This window comes from Apodemus sylvaticus, chromosome 7, assembly GCF_947179515.1.
Source record: "Apodemus sylvaticus chromosome 7, mApoSyl1.1, whole genome shotgun sequence".
NCBI lineage: Eukaryota > Metazoa > Chordata > Mammalia > Rodentia > Muridae > Apodemus > Apodemus sylvaticus.
The window spans coordinates 126,623,945-126,644,790 of NC_067478.1; the positions used below are offsets into that span (position 1 = coordinate 126,623,945).

A 20,846-nucleotide genomic window follows, 5' to 3' on the forward strand; every position below is an offset into this window, starting at 1 on the left:
GTGAAGCAGGCCTAGGAATCAGGAGGGACACCCTTTCTACATTGCACTCATGGGGACCTCGATGTGAAACTTGAACCGGCTGGGACATGGTAAGTTCCTGCGGGCTTGAGGTGATGATTTTAGACGGAGTTAGCGCGGGAGTCTTTGAGTGTGCCTGAGGAGTACGCTGGGGGTGGGAGATGGTTTGGGGCGCACAGGGCCTGGCGCGAACCGTGGGCCCAGAGCGGAACGGGTAGGAATAGGGTGAGGCTACAGAGCAGTACTGGGCACTGGGAGCGAAGTGCGCGCAGCAGGGACCGGGCGGGGACCGGGCGGGGACAACGAGGGGCGGGGAGGGCGGAGGAGGGTCGGCCCGGGAGCTGCAGGCCGGCCCGCGTGCGCTCGGCACAGGGGGCGGGTTTCCCTGCGGGCCCGAGTCGCCGCGGGGCGCCGCCGGCTAAGCTCGCGCGCCACTGTCCCCACGGTCAGAGAGTGGCGCTGCTGGAAGACGGTGCTCTGCGGTGCAGCCCGCAGCCTCGCCACCCCCACGGTGCGAGCGAGCGACGATGCGCCCCGGTGACAGCGCCCGGAGCCTCCGGCCGGCCTCGGGGCAGCTGCACTGAGCCTGGCGCGCGGGGCCCGGTCCTCCGAGCTCCCCAGGGTTCCCCGGCGTTCGCAGTGTCCCCCGCACCCGCCGCAACTAGCGGCCGCCGCGCCTGGGCCATGGGGCTGCCCACTCTGGAGTTCAGCGATTCGTATTTGGACAGCCCGGATTTCAGGGAGCGATTGCAGTGTCACGAGATCGAGCTGGAGAGAACCAACAAGTTCATCAAAGAGCTGCTGAAGGATGGCTCTCTGCTCATCGGGGCGCTAAGAAGTGAGTGACGGGCCCCCAAGTGAGCAAGACCCCGTGGGGTGCGGGACCCTGGTTGGGAAGCCCCAGACCGAGCTTCTTTTGTTTGAATGGATTGGGGACAAAAGCTGAAGGGCTCCCCTGCTGGTGGCCAACAAAGTCGGTTCAGAAAGTGGTGCGGCGCGATTTACTTCCCCGGCAACCCCAGGAAGGAAAAGTTCCCGCGACAACCCTTGAGAGTCAACTTTTGAGGCTTGTAGGGGAAAAGTTGTTGGAGACTTTCACTTTTGTTTGTTGTTGCTGAAGTTTCGTTGCCTAGTTGTTTGTTGTTGTTTTAAATTGTTTTGATTTTTTCGTTTAAAAGTTGTGGCGCGAGTCATGCCAGCCAGGGCAAGAGTGAGACCCTGTTTCATAAACATAACAAAACAAACAAACAACAACAACAAATCAAAGCAAGCAAAACTCCGGAGGAGTGGAATGGAAACAACAGGGTCTGGAGAGTTAAAGTGAAGCTAGTGAATTTAGTAATACTTTAGGAAAAGCAATTTCTTACAAAAATGAGTCGTCGCTGATTTGACCTTTTAAGAATATACATCTGCAGTTTGGCCATTGGTAAGCTGTTTGGACACAGTAGGGTACCGGTGGATTTTAAAGTGTTCTGTTTGTATTAAATTTTGGCTTGCGTTGAGGTGTGCAGTGTTGGTCATTGGTGAGAGCACAGGTCTACATTTAGTGAGACTTCTGATAGTCGAGGTATCTTATCCAGGCTCCTTTCCCACACTTCTTCCACAGGATATTCTTTCCTCGTTTTCCTCCTCTAGACCTTCCCCTTCCATTACTACAACTCAAGCTTTCTCATACTGAGAACCAAATGATTTACTTACTATCTGCTAAAGTTTAATCATTGCCTTTCACAGAATCCATTTGTGTCGTAGGTGGACATTTGGGAAGGCTTCAGTTTCTGAAGTGAAGTGCTTCCGCCTTTGGCCTCTCCTGAGGGCCCTGACAGTGGCAGGAGAGGCCTCTGGGTGATCTGGTAGTCCCTAAGACATACTCAGGGTGCTGTAACTGCACAGATGGAATGCCCATTGTCAATTATTGGGATTTGAGACTATTACGATAAAGATTATTTATTGTGGTTTGTGAAAATGGGAAATGCTTCTTTGCAGTTCCGTGAGTTGTTATCTACATAGCATGAACTTTCTATCTGGTTTGAAGTCCTGGTTAGGTCTCAGGACAAACATTACTGAGCCCTAGGGAGCCCGAAGCCTCTGGCAGAGGCTAGGCCACTCCCCTGTGTGTTGTGGAAGCCGGGCTGACTCACGCTTGGGATGTCAGGTGCTCTGCATTTGGTGTTTCGCTCGTTGAAAATACTTCCTGACATGTATGTTATTTCCCTGGTGCTGTTACACACTTTCCTGGGATCCTTCAGCTTAGCTATATAAAGTGTGTTTCTCAGCTCTCGCTAGAGCTGTTCTGTCACGCACACCAGAGGAACTGGTGAGCCTGTCTAGGCCTGGAGAATACCAGGAATGCCCAGCCTTTTGATATTGTTATTTGAAAATACACTGTTCTGCATTCACAGCTACCCTGGGATGAATGCAGCCTGTGGGCTGGACATACTGAGACCATGAATTCATACTGAGACCTCATGAGTTCAGTTTTATGCCCTTACATGTTATCTTTCCAGAATGCTTTGTGATGACCATGTGTTGCTGTAACTAACACACACTTACCACTCTTTTCATTGTGGAAGAGATGTTTTTCTTCTTACTAAAAGAATTCCCAGGACTAGGAGCTGGCTCCTCGGGCAACCATGTTTGCCATGCAAGCCTGCCCGCCTGAGCTCACACTCGACCTGTGGTGGAAGGAGAGAAGGAACTCCCAAGTCACTTCAGTTGATCGCAAGCATGCCAACACACACACACACACACACACACACACACACACACACCAGTGTAAGCTATCAAATGGGGAAGCAAACGATCCTTGAGGTCACAGTAGAAGCCTGCCTTTCGCTCTCCCTGCAGAGGATGCTTCAGGCCAGGCCTTAGTGGCTAGACGCCTTCCCTCTGGAGCTGTAAGATCCCAGGACCCTGTTGGAAGGTTTTGAAGTTGTCTTAGTGCTTTCCCAGTCTCCCTCACCCTCCAGTTGCCCTTTTGACTTTTTCCTACCTTTCTGAGGGGATCTTCAACTACTTTGTTATGTCCATGTTATGTTAAATCCATTTCCGGATTTTAACTAAATATTGTTTCACTAATGATTTTCTAATATAACCTTGCTTAACTAATGATATTAGCGCCTGGTTTCTATTCACAGTTATATGATAACTTTTTCTCTATGCTTTGTTTGTTTGTTTGTTTGCTTCTTTGTTTGTTCGTTTGTGGCAGAGACTTATGTAGCCCAGGCTGGCGCTGAGTTCTCTATCATACTGTCTCTACCTCTGGAGTCCTGGAATTTTTGTCTCATGGCACTTTATTAATTTTACATAGTTTTTTTTTTTTGGTTTATGTGTACAGCATGCCTGTTTCATTACAATTATACATTTCTTAACCTAAGTTTCTTTAGTTGATTATAACTAAGATTGCTCACATATTCAACTAGAATTTACTTTTTGTGGTTGTTAATGTTGTTTCTTTGTACTTTGAGACAATGTGTCACTATGTAGTTCAGGTAGGCTTCGATCTTAAACTCCAGTTGTTACAACTTCTCCACTTCTGGGATCCTAGCATTGTACTACCATACTGAGTTTAAAATTGTAATTTATGTGTAGGAGTGTTTGCCTCTGTATATGTGTGTACTACATGTGCTCTCAATGCCTTCAGAGGTCAGAAGAAGGTGTCATGTCCTCTGGGACTAATGTTTTAGACAGTTTTGAGTCACCATGTAGGTGGTGGAATCAAACTCAGGACCTCTGGAAGAGCAGTTCTCTCTCTAAGATGAGCTCTCAATATGTTGCCCAGGATAGGTCTGAATGGCTCAGATTGATTGACCTTCTTGCCTTCAGTTTCCAGAGTTGTTTGTTGGCCTGACAGGCTCACGTGATTGTATTTTAAATATATATAAAATACCTGAATTATTACATTGCATTTTTGTGCCCAATCTGGGGGACAGGCTGATGGTTTAGCATTTTGAGCTTGACTTGAGTGCAAATTCCAGGTTTGCTAGCTATAAACTAGTAGCTACAAACCTCACTGCTGTGGTTTTCTGCTTATTTTGTCATGTACTTTATGTTTGTAAGTGATATTTGATAACAGTGACTCAAGTTTTGTTCAAGATGTGTGACTCAAAATCTCTACCCTTATCAAATTAGTACATTATATTAACTTTATTTCTTTATCAGGTTTAAATCTTAAACAATCAAAAAATCACAGGTTTTTATTTATTTGTTTTTTTTTTCTTTTAAAGGACCATATATACTGAAATATTTTAGTTATTCTCTTATATATTTTTCCAGGTACTATTTTTTTGTTTGTATTTTTAGTTTAAAGAATCCTCAAGAAAGGACAAAAATGAGCTTTTGTTCTTGAAGTGGATGGTTGGGGAAGAAAATGGGATTGAAAATAACTATGAACTGTCAACTGTTCTACTGTAAAGGAGAGAAATGCATGAGGTGATGTGTAGATTACCTTATAGAAATTCTGGGGTACATGCATATGTCAGAATGTAATTTTGTGTGCAATAAGTATATGCAGTTTTTGTCAAGTTTATTTGTATGCGTGTGTGTGTGTGTGTGTGTGTGTGTGTGTATGTATGTATGTGTGTATGTGTGTGTGTGTGTGTGTGTGTGTGTGTGTTTCAGAGGCTGTCATTTCTTTTCTGTTTTCCACCATATTTTCAGAGTCAGGGTCTTTCCCCAGCCTGGAATTCACCTTCAGTTGAAGGAGCTGGGAAACCCCAGAGACTACCTGTTTCTGTCTCCCTGGTGTTGTGATTGGGCCACCACACCACCACACCACCACACCACCACACCACCACACCACCACACCACCACACCAACACACCACCACACCACCATACCACCGCACACAAGTTTTTTGTTTTTTAAGTAGATGTAGGGCTGGAACTCTTGTCTTCATACTTACATGGTAAGCACTTTACTGAGCAAGTCATCTCCTCAACCCAGTTTTTGTCAACTAAAATCAATCAACCAATAATTCAAATACAAGCAGCCCTCTACATGTATGAAGTGATATTTGATAATGTTCTTTGGTGTGTATACAGTCAGAAAGAAAAGCAAAAAGGGAAAGATAACTCTGTCCATAGACTTTTTCTTCATCATTTTTAGCTCTGTTCTGTGGCTGTGAAGAGACACTGTGACCAAGGCAACTCTTATAAGAGAAAGCATCTAATTGGAGGTTTGCTAACAATATCAGAGGCTTAGTCCATGGCAGGAAGAACGGAGGCATGGTGCCGAAGCGGTGCCTGAGAGCTTTAAATCCTGATTTGCAGGAGATAGATAGATAGATAGATAGATAGATAGATAGATAGATAGATACATAGAATCAGAGAGACAAACGGAAACAGAGATAGAGAGAAAGAGAGACAGAGATAGAACAGCAACAGACATTGAGCCTGGTATTGGCTTTTGAAAGCCCAAAGCCCACTCTTAGTCACACACCTTCTCCAACAAGGCCACAGCTCCCAGTTCTTCCCAGATAGTTCTAATAACTGGGAACCAAACATTCACACATAGGAGCCTATGGCAGAACTTCCTCATTCAACCACCACAGTCATTTGCCCAAAGCAATATCGTGCAGCAGGTATTTATTTGCATTGCCTAGGGATGATAAGTGGTCCAGCTATGAGGTGCAGTGTGGGTGGGATGTGTGTGGCTTCTGTGCAGATGCTGTGTCCTTTACATAGGTGATGAGGTGCAGTGTGGGTGGAATGTGTGTGGGTTCTGTGCAGATGCTGTGTCCTTTACATAGGTGATGAGGTGCAGTGTGGGTGGGATGTGTGTGGGTTCTGTGCAGATCCTGTGTCCTTTACATTGGATTTCAGGGCCTCCAGGATCTTGGAACCATACTTTCTGGATATTACAATAAGGCATATTGGCACTGTGAGCACTCTTCAGTCCAGCCTGCCCTGCAGGGTGGGGGTTAGCCCCTGTCTATTCTGACTTTCTTCTCAGTAGCTTACGCCGGAACTGGTTAGCCATTTCATTTGCTGTTAAGAGTTTCTCAAATCTGTGTATTTTGGGTTCTTTGAAATGGAATAGCCAAAATGGAGTCTTTATATGTATGTGTATAGTATGTGTTTGTGTATGTTTATGTGTAGATATGTGTATATATGCATATATATGCACATATATTTGATTATTTATTATGGTTGTTAAATGCATGTGTGATGGCTAACCTTGATTGCCAATTTGACAAGGCCTGGGAAGAGGGAACCTCAGTTGAGGGCTTGTCTCCCTAGGAGCAGCCTGTGGGAATGTTTGTGGAGCTTTTTCTTGATTGGCTAATTAATGTAGGAGGACCAAGCCCACAGGGGACAACATCATTCTTTGGAACTGTAAGAAAGGTCAGCAACTGTGAGATAAGATTGAGTCGGTAAGCAGTGTTGCTCCTTAGCTCCTGCTTCAATTTATGCCCTCATTTTCCCCAAGGACAAAATGTAGCCTGGAAGTATAAGCAGAATTAATCTTTTCCTTCCCAAGTTACTTTTGCTCATGTTGTTAATCCCAGCAATGCAACAGTAGGGCAATATGTAAGCATGAAACTATTTCTGTGTATTACATTCATACTATTTTAAAAGCAAGTGAGTTCACAATTTTAATGTATGCAATTTTAAAAGACCAATACAAAACTTGCCAGCTCCAGTTAACTGACCTAATGATGTTCTTTTGCTGAAGCTGATTTTCCTCTCATAGACTGTTGATAACATCTGGTGGTATTTGTTACTTTTGCCAGTGGGAACACAGCCAGCATTGATGCCTTGTTGATGGCTTTCCGTCACAGACGTCTGTCGCTCAATGGCCATACCACCTGTCTTCTAGAAACAGATGTTTCTGCCACTAGTGACCTATCATCCCAAGAAGATACAGGGCACTTTTTTTCAGAGGTTGCAATGGGGCACAGGCTGATGTAAAACTTGCCTCTGGAGGGAGATAATTAGAGTAGGCCAGCACAGTTCCTGTAGACATGTATCCTTGCAATCTCAGACCTGAGTGCGAGGTTCCTAGCTGCCCATGTATTTGTGATCTGGAAGGAGGCAGGTATTAAAGGTCGCAGAAAATCCCGTGTCAGAGAATACACTGAGTTGCCTTAGAAGGAGGTTGGTCCTCTCGCATGGACTTCCATCCTAGTACTTTGGAGGTGCAAACAGGAGCATGCGGAAGGAAGTCATGGCTTCATTTGATAATTTGTCTATGCAGCAAGTTGGAAGCCAGCTTGGGCTACATGAGACTCTTCTAAAACAATAATAACAAAAAGAAATTGTGGTAGGAAAGATGATGTACCCCCGTCTCCCATTTCCTTCACAAACTCAGCCTTCTTCTGCGCAGGATGTTTACTAAGCCAATGTCTCCTTGGTATGCTTGGGACCTGCTTGGCATTCAGAGTTGCTGTGGTGCACAAAAAGAATTAAGTAAAAGAGAAAGAAAACCTTTACAGCGCTTGAGAGGCCTTCCATGGGTGACTCCTGTTCACACAGCCATTTGCAGACTGAGAAGTGTTGCCTCAGGCTGTTCCAGATGTTTGAACTTGTGTTGGGCTGTTCTTAGCTGTCCCGAGCACTTCTTTAGTGTTGTGAATTCCACAGAGGTGGTTTCGCTTGTTAGACTGGGCAGTCCAGTAGAAAGTGTGAATGTGTAATTACCAAAACCATTCCTTTGCTCCTTCCTCATCATCCTCAGAGCACCAGGCTGGTGAGCAGACGCTTTCCAAATGAGCTGTGATTAGTTTTAGGAGCTAGGTTCGGACTGTGGAGCTTTAAGGTCATTTCAGGGACTTGTTCGTCTGGTAGGCAATCGTACTTGTGCTGATTTCAGCGGGTGCCTTAGTGCTCATCTGAGGGGAGTTAAGTCAGCCTGTCCAATTACTCCAGCAGCCTCACTGCAGGTTCCACAGGAGCTCAGTGAGCACTCTGGAATGCTGTCTGTTTCTCCTGATTTCCTTTGCAGTGAGTGGTCACTGAGGTGTTCTGGATAAGAAGGTCAGAAAAAATCCATTGCATTGGCCATAGAAAAGCAGTGGCTGTGTGAGGAGGGACACCTTAGCAGTCACTACTGCATTCAGGGCCTCCAGCCACTAGGGTAGGGTGAGATGTGCTGAGTGTGCAGAAAATTCCAGAACCACTAAGCGGAGTCACTGAAAAGCTGCGTTCAGAAACATCATTCCAAGCCTCATGGTTTCATAGACTGCAGTGTTAACTGGATTAAAGGTGATATTCAGGGCTATGCAAGAGAAAAAGTACAGATTTTACATTCACTATTGTATTGGCGACAAGTATAATTTTACTAAAGTTTTATATATTTAAATGGAAAATGGCTCCTTTTTTCCCTAGATTCCTAAGCAGAAAATAGGAGGTTTAAAACCTGAAATATTACACTGCATCGAGTAGACAATTTACTGTTGTGTTTATGGATCGATGAGAAAGGGAGAAAGGGCTTGAGTTTGCATACTCTTGAATTTCTTTCATGAATCTTTTTTCTTGGCAGAGTTCTGACTACAGGGCCAGCAGTCTCGGCTGCTTGATTGCAGCTCTGCCCATTTCAGCTTCCAGGCAGGTGCTGTATCCCACACCCCACCTGCCACCTGGCAGATTCAGCTCACAACTCTGCCAGTCTTTGCCTTTCCTTGAGCCTGCCAAACCTCTACCCCTGAGTCTAATAATCCTTACAATGTGTCCCCAGTAGACTAGGTCTCAGCGGCTAAGAGCTACTTTTTACTGACTTTCATCCTGAAAGTTAGAGCCTGTTGCCAAGTACCTGGTCATAGACCCTCAACTTCATCTGTCATGGCAGCTAAGCTCTGAGTTACAATGGCTAGTTTCTGTAGAATCCTAGCAGTACACATAAAACTGGTTCATCCTAATAGCCCCAGAAGCAAAGACAAATGGCCAAGGTGATAGCAGGACAGCTGTCGAATGTGATTTATTTGTGGTAGTGCATACCTTTAATCCAAGCAATTGGGTCACTGAGAAAAGGTCAGGAGTTTAAGGTAATCCTTGGCTACATAGTTAGTTTGAGGCCAAGCCAGGCTATGCATGACCCTGTCTCAGGAGAAGGAGGAGGAGGAGGAGGAGGAGGAGGAGGAGGAGGAGGAGGAGGAGGAGGAGGAGGAGGAGGAGGGGAGAAGGAAGAGGAGTTAATTTTATGTGTGTACATGTGTGTGTATGTGCATATACAGGGAGAGAACCTAGGTTTCCAGGATTTCACAGCAAGAAACCTTCATTTGCCAAGCAATCTCCTGGGCTGAGATTTAAACTTTCCTTTGGATATTTCTAGGAGATATGTAATTAGAAATGGCTGACCAGAGCTTTCCTATTTACAGTATCTGACTTCACTGTCAAGGATCCACTTGTCAAAGCTGGCTGTGGTGACACATCCCTTTCAAAGCAGTGTTTGGGATCCTTAGGTAGGAGGACTGTGAATTCCACGTTACCCTGGGCTATACAACCAGACCCTTTATGGAAAGAGAACATATTCTGTTTCTACACTGAAGCAAGAGTGGTGGTGGAACCTACACACAGGGCAGTGTGTCTAGAGTGTGGTTTGCTTCAGAACAAGTCCAACACTGAGCCATAGGTGCAAACAGGCTGCACTATCTTCTTTGCCTTGTTTGTTTGTTTCAATTGTTTTCTGCTGCAGGAAATATTAAATACAAACCCGCCAGTTCCCCAGTAGGACCTGACTGTACTCCCTTGCTCCAGCCACCAGCAACTCTCTCCACCTAACCACGGCAGCCTCTGGCTTGCTTGTCCCTGGACCGTGGTCCTTCTCCACCATCTGCAGTCCCACATTTCAGTAAGCAAGTAAATCAAAACTCTTGAACCTTATGATTAGCCAATCATATTTATGTATCAATAAAATCACAATTTATAAGATGCCAATACAATAATTTCTGAGCCAATTGGTAATGATAAAAGTTTTATCCCAACTATTCTAACCTCATGATATCATGACTTTGAGGTCATCCTGCCATTATGAGTGAGAGAAGGCTGTAATAAGATTGGTAGCAAGCTGTGGATCGGCCAAGAGCAGGTACTGATGGGAAAGGACACTAAGTTTAGAATAAGAAAGGAAGATTGATGTGTCTTAGTGTGAAGATGGAGGGTGACCCAAGGAAGAGGGAGAATGAGTATTGGAATCAAAGACACCAGGAGAGAACAATTAAGTGGCCACTATTTTACATATAAATATACACATACACACATGCATATGTACATATAGACACATACATGTACATGTACATATATATGTATATACATATGTACATACACATGTATATTTGCGGATCTGATCTTAAAGGACAATTAGACTTGGGAGAATGTGGATGAATGAACAGAAAGTCTGGTCTTTGGGGCCAGCATTGAAAAATAGGACCTTTAGTGGTTAAAGAAAAAGAATTTATAATATATCCTGAGTAACTCTGATGGAAGAAAACCAGGAAAGGACCAGAAGACAGTGAATTTTGTCTCAGATGGTCAAGTTTAGACTGCACTGGGTACTTTTCTTCTCAGCACTCAGTCGGCTGCCTGTCAAATCTATCATCTATCTATCATCTATCTATCTATCTATCTATCTATCTATCTATCTATCTAATCTAGATGCCTCCATCTATCTATCTATCTATCTATCTATCTATCTATCTATCTATCTATCCATCTATCTATCTATCATCTATTTCACCATCACCACCACCATCTACATCATCTCTCTACCTCTAGAGCTGTTAATGGCCTCAAATTTAGCAAGTAGCATAGGCTAGTTTCAAATTCAGGGCAAACCTTCCACTTTAGCCTCATGAGAGGTGGTGTTACAGGCTTGAGCCACCAATCCTGGCTTCTGGTACTCCTTTAATTCACTACATTACTCTAATAAAAAATACAGTTTTGTGGCTGGCTGAGCAGTGTACACCACAGCCATTTACAGAGGGTTTAAGAGGAGATCTCAGACACTAGGTACGGTCTCCAATGTGCACCTTCTGGCTTCAGTTTCAGCTTCAGCTTACCTCTTGTTTTGAGTCTGAGCTTTGAACTCCAGTCAAATAATCCCAGTTTATCCAAATCATCTGAGTATTAAACCTGAATAAAAGACACAGAGAGTGCTTGCCTTTCAGAGGAGCTTAGCTTTGTCACTCCCAGGGATTCAGGGCTATTAGCATCCGGTCTCTGATGGTTAGAACACTTCCAGCACTTGGTAGGTATGCAGGAGATGTAGCATGAGCAGAAGCTAGTCCAGCTTAACAGGAAGAGATGTGGCTTTGGAGTGAGTGAAGCGCCTTTGCAGTTCCATTTGTAATTGTGGGCACATCCCGTGCTTCTCTGGTGACTTTGCCAACTTCAGAGGAGTTAATAATGTTTACTTCATGTGCATATATTTTTTGTACTGGATCTATTTTTAAAATTGTGTTTATAATGTGCATGGATATTTTTCTGGATATATATCTATACACTGCACGTGGCCATGCCTGGTGCCCTCAGAGGCCAGGAGATCAGATCCCCAAGAACTAGAGTTAGAGTTGGCTAGCTGCATGTGCTTCTGGAGATTGAACCTGGGTCCTTGGGGAAACCCATCTAGTGCTCTTACAGTTCATGCCTCGCTCCAGCCTTGTATTGGAAACTTGACATCTGCAGAGAATCTACTGCAACAGATATTAATTTTCTCACACCTTTCCCCGCTAGTTAATGTTGACTCTGGGGAATGAATGTATTTATTAGATGATCAGATTTATAAGAGATTGTGTCCAGCTAATATCTCAACATGATGAAGCCAAAGGCTGTAATCAGAGGACTAAATAGTGGGACTGATTCCAAAATTCTATAGGATGAAAAATTATCGAGAAAAACTTCCAGAATAGTATAAATCTCACAACAACCAAATTGATTAGATTAGGCTTATTTGATGTTTGGATATGACTCAGTTGGTAGAGCGTGTGCACAGGATTCAAGCAACTTATGCAATTCAATTCCTAGCACCACATAAATTGGAGGTGGTAGGGCATGCCTATATGACAGCACTTGGGAGCTGGAGGGTCAGAAGTCCAAGGCTTTATAGTGACTTTGAGGACAGCCTGGGATACAGAAAACTTCATCTCAAACAGGAAGGAAGGAAGGAAGGAAGGAAGGGAGGGAGGGAGGGAGGGAGGGAGGGAGGGAGGGAGGGAGGAAGGAAGGAAGGAAGGAAGGAAGGAAGGAAGGAAGAAGAATGGAAGGAAAGAAGGAAGGAAGAAGGAAGAAGGAAGGAAGGAGGAAGGGAGGAAAGAAGGAGTAAACAAATTGACATTGGTGTTAAAGAAGCTCGTTGGGCCGGTGGGATGGTCAAAGACTGAAGAACTACGTGTAATCCCCAGAATCCAGAGTTGGGCAAGAGAACAGATCCGTAAAGATTGCCCTCTGACCTCTACATTGTGAGCTGTAGTATATATATAACTGCAATCAGATACAAACAACACACATGTGCACACGCACACACACACACACATCTCAATAAAAGAATTTTTTTGTTCGGCAATATTATGTAGTGACTAGGATGTAAGGGACATTGCTATAAAGAGGAAATTGTACAAATGACTATGATTTATTGTTAAAATGCTGTTTTACCATTTAAAGGATTTTTTTTCCCAAAGATATTGTCTCACTATGCAGCTCTGGCTAACTGTCTACATAGAACAGGCTGTCCTCGAACTCATAGAGATCCGTCTACCTCCTGAGAGTTGAGAGTAAAATCATATACCACCACACCCAGCTCAAAGTGCTGACTTTAAATTTGGGGGGTATTTGTTCGTTAACTATCATTCTTGTTTAACAGTTTTGTTGGGACCTGAGTTCCTGCTGTGACACTTACCCTGCTAAAATTTCAGTGTTTTTCATATACATATAGTTGTGCCTCCATTCCACTATTTTTAGAAAATTTTTGACTCTGGTTAGCCCTCTTGTCTTATATTTTAATAAAATAATAGAATACTGCTATTAAAATGCTCCAAAAATTTCTTCTATGCCTTTCTATATGATAAACTTTATTTAACTTTTAATTTAACCTTCTATGTCAAAAATGGACACACTTTAAATACAATATGCATAAATAAATTGCAAAACATACTGTATCCACACCATTACGTTAAATATTTCATCGCATCTGAGCATCTTCGTTAGCATAGTTATAGTTGAAAGTCCACAGACTGAGGTGCTATTTACACGGAAGTACTTTAAAACAGTCTACACACTAAATGTAAAGGGAAGCAGAGCAGGCTGTATTTTATGTAAAGCAACATCTGCAGTTGGCTCTAGCTCACCGACAGGAAATTGGATCATGTATCCGCTATGTGACTGAATAAGACTATCATCTTGGGAAGAATTCCTCTTGTAAAGCCTGCACTTGTCAGTCCTTCTGAACCGAAGCCTGTGGTGTGCATGCTGTGACAAGGCGTTAGGAATCCCTGATGTGCTGGGGTGCTGGGGTGAGGGGTGCTGGGGTGATAGGGTGATGGGGTGCTAGGGTGTGGGGGTGCAGGGGTGCGGGGTGCTGGGGTGCGGGGTGCTGGGGTGTGGGGGTGCTGGGGTGATGGGGTGCGGGGTGCTGGGGTGCTGGGTGATAGGGTGCTGTGGTGATGGGGTGCAGAGTTCTGGGGTGCTGGGGTGATAGGGTGCAGGGGTGCCGGGTGAAGGGGTGATGGGTTGCTGAGGTGCTGGGGTGTGGGGTTGCTGGGGTGTGGGGTGATGGGGTGATGGGGTGCGGGGTGCTGGGGTGCTGGGTGATAGGGTGCTGGGGTGATGGGGTGCAGAGTTCTGGGGTGCTGGGGTGATAGGGTGCAGAGGTGCGGGGTGCTAGGGTACAGGGTGCTAGGGTGCAGGGGTGCTGGGGTGCGGGGTGCTGGGGTGCTGGGGTGCAGGGTGCTGGGGTGCTGGGGTGCTGGGGTGCAGGGTGCTGGGGTACTGGGTTGCAACCACAAGCAGTCATTCCCAGCCTCCGTCGCTTGCTCTAGCTGCTGGTTTTCATATGGCCATCAGCTAAGACCAATCCCTGCATAGATCTTTTCTCCCCATAAGGGTAAAATGATTTAAAAAAAAATAGATTTATTCATTTTATTTTATGTGTGAGTGTTTTGCCTGTACATTCAGCTATGCACCAAATGCCTAGTGAGTCTGAGATGTTTGTTGTAGGACCCACAATTTCTCACATCTTGGTTTAGGATAGTCAACCAACATGGGATCCACTGTGCATGCCCTCATGCGGGACCCACCAAGGACCACAGCCACAGCTTGGATTCCAGGATGTTTCTTGAATCTTTTTTGTGGGCCAATGGAATGGTCAGAGGTCACAGAGGGATTTTCTCTGTTTTTATAGAAACATGATGGCTAATTACTGAAAAGACTGATTTTTTTCAATATACTGTCACCATCGATTTCAGAATTTATCACTTCAGTGTACAGTTGGATTCTGTAGTATCAAAACATTTAATTTAAAAATAACATTTAAATGTTTTTTAAAGTTGTCCTTTGGGCTGGGGAGGTGGCTGAGTGGTAAAGTGCACCTAGTGTTCTTCCAGAGGACCTGAGTTCAGTTCCTAGCACCCATGTCAGGTGGCTCGAGACTGCCTGTAACTTTCTAACTCCAGCAGATCTAAAACATTATGGATTCCATGGGAAGCACACACACATACACACAGACACAAACACACTCACACACGGAAAGAGACACAGAGACACACTCACACAGACACACACAGAGATACACAGATGCACACATACACACTTAAAGATAATAAAAATAAATCTCCAACTAAAGAGATGTAAGAGTTTTCAGCATTTTAAATATCCCAAACCACCACTGTGTTTTGGCTGTGGTGCACTGCGTAAAGATAAGATGTGGTCCCTAGCAATGTAATTATATATACTTAGAATTGAAAATAATAAGAAATGGTAACCAAGTGCTGTTAAGGTTTATTAAATTCAAGCCCAAACATAATCCATACATCAAATGAGGTATAAGAAGAAAGGAGGAGTGGCCCCTTGTTCTAGAAAGACTCAGTGAAGAAGTATAGGGCAAAACCAGAATGGGGGAGTGGGAAGGGGTGGGTGGGAGGACAGGGGGAGAAAAGGGGGCTTATGGGACTTTTGGGGAGTGGGGGGCTAGAAAAGGGGAAATCATTTGAAATGTAAATAAAAAATATATCGAATAAAAAAAGGTTTATTAAATTCATTACTTATCTATTAAGCATAAATTTTACCAAAGTAAAGCACAGAATTATTTACATATTATTGTCATTACACAAGGCAAAATTATGCCCAAGGAAACACAATGAAATCAATATACTGAAAAAGAAAGGTTGTGTATAAATATACGGAATGGGGGTGGGTAGGAGTTGGTGTTATCAGGGACACTATAAGCCTTGTCCCTTTGTAGAAAGTTAGGGAGACCTACTGGGAGGCTGAGGCAGGTTTGGGGGGACTGCTTAGTACCTTTCAATCAAAGCCTTGCTCTACAGTTGTCTGATGTGTGTGTGTGTGTGTGTGTGTGTGTGTGTGTGTGTGTGTGAGAGAGAGAGAGAGAGAGAGAGAGAGAGAGAGAGAGAGAGAGAGGAGAGTGTGCTTATATATATGTGAGTGTGTGGTATGTGATTATGTATGTGCATGTAAATGTGTGGTATGCGTGTAAGTGTGTGTGTGTGTGTCTGTGTGTGTGTGTGTGTGATGTGTAAGAAGGTCTCATGAACTTCAAATCTCCAGCATGTAACTGCAAGTCAGTCAGTGAGAAACACAGCTTTTCAGTCCTTAGACTTTAGTGTCTGTTTTTAATCCATGAAAGATTCTCTGTAAATTATTTGCTAGCAACTTTATTTTGGATCTTCACTAATCTTGCCTTCTTGATTTTCTACCTCCAATTTCTGACTATTTAATTTGCTTTTTATTTTTATCTAATTTCGTCCTAGAAATGCTTTTTGTCTTTTAGGAAAGACATCAATACAATTCCTAAAAATAACATCCAAGTCTGGTCTCTTTTATTTGGCTGTGGTAAGCATACAATTTTTAATGGGCCAATTAATTATTCCAGGTGTTCCATGAAAATATAACTAATGTCCCAAACTGTGGTTCTTCTGAAGTATAAAGTCAGGTTTTAAGCATGCTGAGAATATGCTTGTGACAATAATTCCCACACAGAGTCTATAGTGAGTTTATTTTGCAGATTTTTTTTTTCTGTGAGTGTCTAGAAAGCATTCCAGTTTCTGTGGCCCTCCCTCACAGGAAGACATGACATTATTATCCTGAGGTAACCTATGCTGAGGCAGGTGAATCACAGTGAACTAGAGAAAGTGCAGGACTTCCATCAGTAGCTGGCTTGGACTGCCTCCTCAGGTTTGTCTTCTGTTAGTTACTTTGGGAGTGGACCTCGACCTGGACCCTGCATTCAGCCTCTGGTGAATTTGTAACTCTCTCTGAGGCTATTAGCTAGCTCGGGTTTGGGATTGCTGGCTTTGCTACACAGGCAGATTGCAGATATTAAATCCAATCATTTATTAACAGTGAGTCTACCAACCATGTTTTATTTTTATTAATTTCATTTTTAAATCACTAATAAAATATTTTGGAAGATTACCTCTGCAGAAGACAGAGTTAGTCTGGGCTCACATTTCCCAGGTTTCCCTTTGTCTCACCTGTCAGTCAGCGCTCAGCAGTTTTGCTATTTTGGGAGCTCAGGACAGAACACGGAGGTGGGGGAGTAAAGGGTGCAGAGAACTGTTCTGCCTGTGATAGCTGGAGAACGGGGTGAGAGCCAGGGGCTGGGTTCCTACAGTTCCCCAGGGCACCCCACCGTGACTGTATCTCTCAAGGGTCCAGCCAACTTGTACTGGGATAAAAGGTAATTTGTACTTTCTCTAATTTCTGTTGAACATCTATTGAACATTTTAAGGACTTTAGCCAAGAGGGATTTGAGATAATAAGATGTTAGTTGTTTACTAGTTCTCCTTTGGGGGATCTCCAGACTTGTTCCTGTGAGGTGCTACAGTGCTCTGCCCCATTGTATTCCCTGGTCTATTCCCAGCTTCACTGATTCTGTTGACTCTGGAGATCATGTGTCTGTCTGTCTTTCCCGGGGCTTGGATTTTATCATATTTATCAGTCATGTTTTCTAACCAAATAATTGCATCACAGTTGTCTCTTCTGCTTGTTTTCACTAAAAAATTAACAAATAACTTAAGGCAAGACTCTTGGTGATGTCCTTGTCTGCTCCCTCTGAGCAGGTATGGTTTCTAGTGTGGAATCAATATCCTGACTTACTTTCTGCTATTTAAATCAGGAGTGAGTGTAGTGGAAGACTGAGGCAAAGATTTCTGGAATCCCGTTTTTGTGAAAATGGAATCTTTTTAGCAGATCTTCCAGATGATGAATCAATTTGCTTAAAAGGGACTTAAAATCTATGCACCTGTAAAGTCATTTCTTAATGGCCTGAGGTAGAAAGATTGCATTTTATATTCCTAGTTCTGCTAAACGTATTAAAACATTGCAGAGGATTAGCAGTGAATTCAACTGTTAAGCTCACTTTTATGTCAAACAAATGTGTGTATTTTAGTGCTGGTGCTGAGACAATCAGTTTCACCCAACGTAGGCGTTCCAGCTAACTCCATCTTCAGACTTGATGGATTGTTTAGTTTACCTTCTTCTGCTGTTAGGATGTGGAGATCTTACTTTCCAATGAAAGGGACTCTAGTGAGCCTGAGCATGGCAAATACGGCTCTGGCAGGCCGTGCCCTTCCCCTAGTCCCTGAGCTTAAAAAAACTGCTAAAAGCAGTCCGATTCCATTCCTAAAGCCAGCCACCAAGGTCCTTTCCCTTATTTGGCCACTTCCTCTTCCTGGGGCTGACTACCAAGGTCCAGCTGTCAAAATATTCAAGTCCAGCAATCAAAAGCCCACTAAGCTCGTCTAATTAACATTCCTAATTAAAATGAAAGACCTCATCCTAACACAGGGTTTCCCTTCTTACCTTTCTGAATTGCCATTTACCAATGAGCCACATCTGTCTCCTCTGTATCCAGACACAGTCCTTCGTTGTCTTGTCCTCCTCGTCCGTTCCCTCGCCCCCTCCTTACTTTCCCCTTCTCCCTCAGCCGCTATCCTTTGCCTTTGCCTCTTATTCCCCACCCTTTGGCTCTCTGGGGCTAATAAATCTGCATTGCACTGAGGACTTGGCTTTGGAGTGTCTTGCCCCTTCACCAATGTGGAAGGGTTTTTAGGGAGCAGACATAGCAGCCAGCCCTCTAACATCTGGGCATGGTTCTTGGACTTGGCCTGGACCTAGTGGACACTGATTAGAGCAGACAGACCTGCTTAGACTTTAGATCTTTGACTTGGCTGAACTATACCAGATAGACTGAAAGGCTTGTTATCTAAACCAGACTGACTTTGGATCACAGATTAATCATACCATGTACGTCCTTTTCGATCGTCTCCAGTTAGGAAGTGTGAGGGTGAGGAGCCTGTTCATTCTGACTTTGAATATGTAGGTCTAGGAGAACAGTTGAGACACAGTGGATGTCAGTGCCCGTGAAGAAGAATCACTCTTTCGGTTTGTTTCTTCTTTCCCTGGGTGAGAACTGTCTAGGACAGGCTAGGCATTGTCCTGGGGTCACACAGTAGAATAGCTCAGAGAAGCTAGTCGCCCTTGCCCTTGATGTAGAAAACCTACAGCAGAATGTTTGCAGGCAGGCTATCTCAGAGGCCAAGCGTTGTCCTGGGGAGCCATGCACTGGAGCAGCACAGAGAAGTTAGCTGCCCTTGTGGTAGAAACCTAGAGTGGAGTGATAAGGCTTTCTCCCATGCAAAGCAGACAGACAGTCATCTGTCCTGATCAGGTCCTTGAAGCTTGGGACCAGATTATATCTTAGGTTCCCTAGCCTCAGAATCACTTTCTGTTTTATAGATTTATACTCTGGCATATTCTCCCAAGGCAAGGAACTTAGCTAGAAGGTGTTTAGGGTCTTCCCAAGAGACTGAAAACTGGTGCTCCCTTTGCAGGGAGTGTACCCTGGCATGGCACCTTGTACCACTAGGGGACCTTACAGAAAGGTCTGGAAACAACCGAGGTGGGTGAGTTTAGATGGTGGAGGCGACATTAGAGTAACTGCAGTGAGTGACATCTTCTGTTCTGTATGGTAGGACGGTCGAGCCATGCAGGGCGCGTGGACCAAGCATTAAAAAGAAAATGAGTTATCTCCATGCCTGGCTAATGGGATGTGAGGAAAACGTGGGAACTGGAAGCCTGAACATCACTGAAATTTGGCCTAAAGTACACAGCCAACTCCCACGCCTGATTTCACCGATGGCTCTGCCCTTTACAGTGCTGGGTTCACGCATGGCCTGCAGTCATTCCAGGGTGAATAGAGGCCTTGTCCTCCAATGTAACATTTACCAGTACAGAACCAGTACAGGCTTGTTTACGGTTCATTGTACAGGATGTTTTACGGCTCTGATGATTAGATACCAGACTTAATTATGAGTAAATGAAATAAATGAGCATAATCTGGATGAAACAGATTCTAGGCAGTCAACGAAAACTCTGGCATTAGTAATTCTGACAGTGAACTGGTAGGGACTTCTAGTTAGCAAAGATGCCAGTTGTTGATTCTGAAGTAGAACCGGAGTTGTGTTTTTGTGGTTTTTATATCCTTGGGGTAAAACATGCTTCCTTTGGGGGAATATATTATTAGAAAGGGAAACCAAAGTTTATTCCAAAAATGTACTCAAAAATAGAAAGTTAGCAAATATTTTGAGTGTGAATTGTTTTACTTATTTAATTTGTTGTGTAAATGGGTCTGCAAGAAAGAAGGCAACACCTCCTCTTCTCGTTCTTTTAAGCTGCTGTTTGTGAGCAGATGTGTTGCACAGGAGAATTAGAAATAAATCAGCAGAGGTAGAAGGTATTGGTTCAGTGTCTGGCTCTGAAGGAGGATCTAGGGATGAGTGGAGCCCTTGCATAAGCTCTTGAAGTACTTAGAGCTGAGAATTAAGTATTCATGACAGTGTCAACAGCCTTGATAAGAGCTTCCTAACCAACATCCTTAGCGCTTGCCTCGGGGCTGGACAGCTATCAGCTGCGCTTGGCACAGCTGGACAGAAAATACAAGTTCAAAACAGAAATTCAAAATTCCAAAGAGAAACTGTGGAGAAGTCATTTTGAATTTCACACGTGGGGAAGAGATGCCATGTGGACTGTGATGTGGATCTCATTCTCTATAAGGATTTATTTTTATCCGGATGAGCCTTTGGTACCCTGAGCTACGTCTTAAGGCAAGTGGTCCATGGTTCTAAGCTCAATTTGCTCCTAGGAGTCTGTTCAAGTCAATGTAGTCAGTTGAATTAATGCTAGGGAAAAATAAAAAAGATTAGAGTAGATGCAGTAATTTTCCAAATGTGTGAAGGAAAACATTGGTTAATGACCCTTGACTAACCAAACCTGTCACATGCCTAAGGGTAGTTGTAGGTGTTTCTTTCTTAAAACTACTTTTTACATTCATTTGTGTGTGTGTGTGTGTGTGTGTGTGTTCTCTTCATTCACCATGTGGACTTAGGTTGGAACTCAGGTCATTAAGTTTGGTTGCAAGAGACTTTACTTGCTGGCACAAGTTGTAATTCTCAAGGGTAATCCTAGTCAAAACTTAGAGGTGAGGGAAACCCCGTGCTGAGGACCACATCACACGAGGTGAGTTGTCTCTAACCTGGATGAGCTGACAGCTGCTTCCCTCAGCAGAGGTGGAGAAGTAGTCCGCACGCACGCTGAGAAGTGTGCTGGTGTTCTAGAAAGCCTGTGGAGCCACCGGCCGCTGGTGAGTATTCCATCTTAGGACCT

General features: G+C 44.0%; 1 protein-coding gene across 1 annotated transcript in view; it reads left to right on the forward strand.

Moving 5' to 3' along the window:
• Positions 1 to 392: 392 nt before the first annotated feature.
• The window catches only part of Arhgap42 (Rho GTPase activating protein 42), a 220,999-nt gene continuing 200,545 nt past the window's right edge, over positions 393 to 20,846 (forward strand). Inside the window, exon 1 of the mRNA XM_052189140.1 lies at positions 393 to 856. Within this exon, the coding sequence (XP_052045100.1) occupies positions 703 to 856 (154 nt within the window). The 5' untranslated portion in view covers positions 393 to 702. The remainder of the gene's footprint in view (positions 857 to 20,846) is intronic.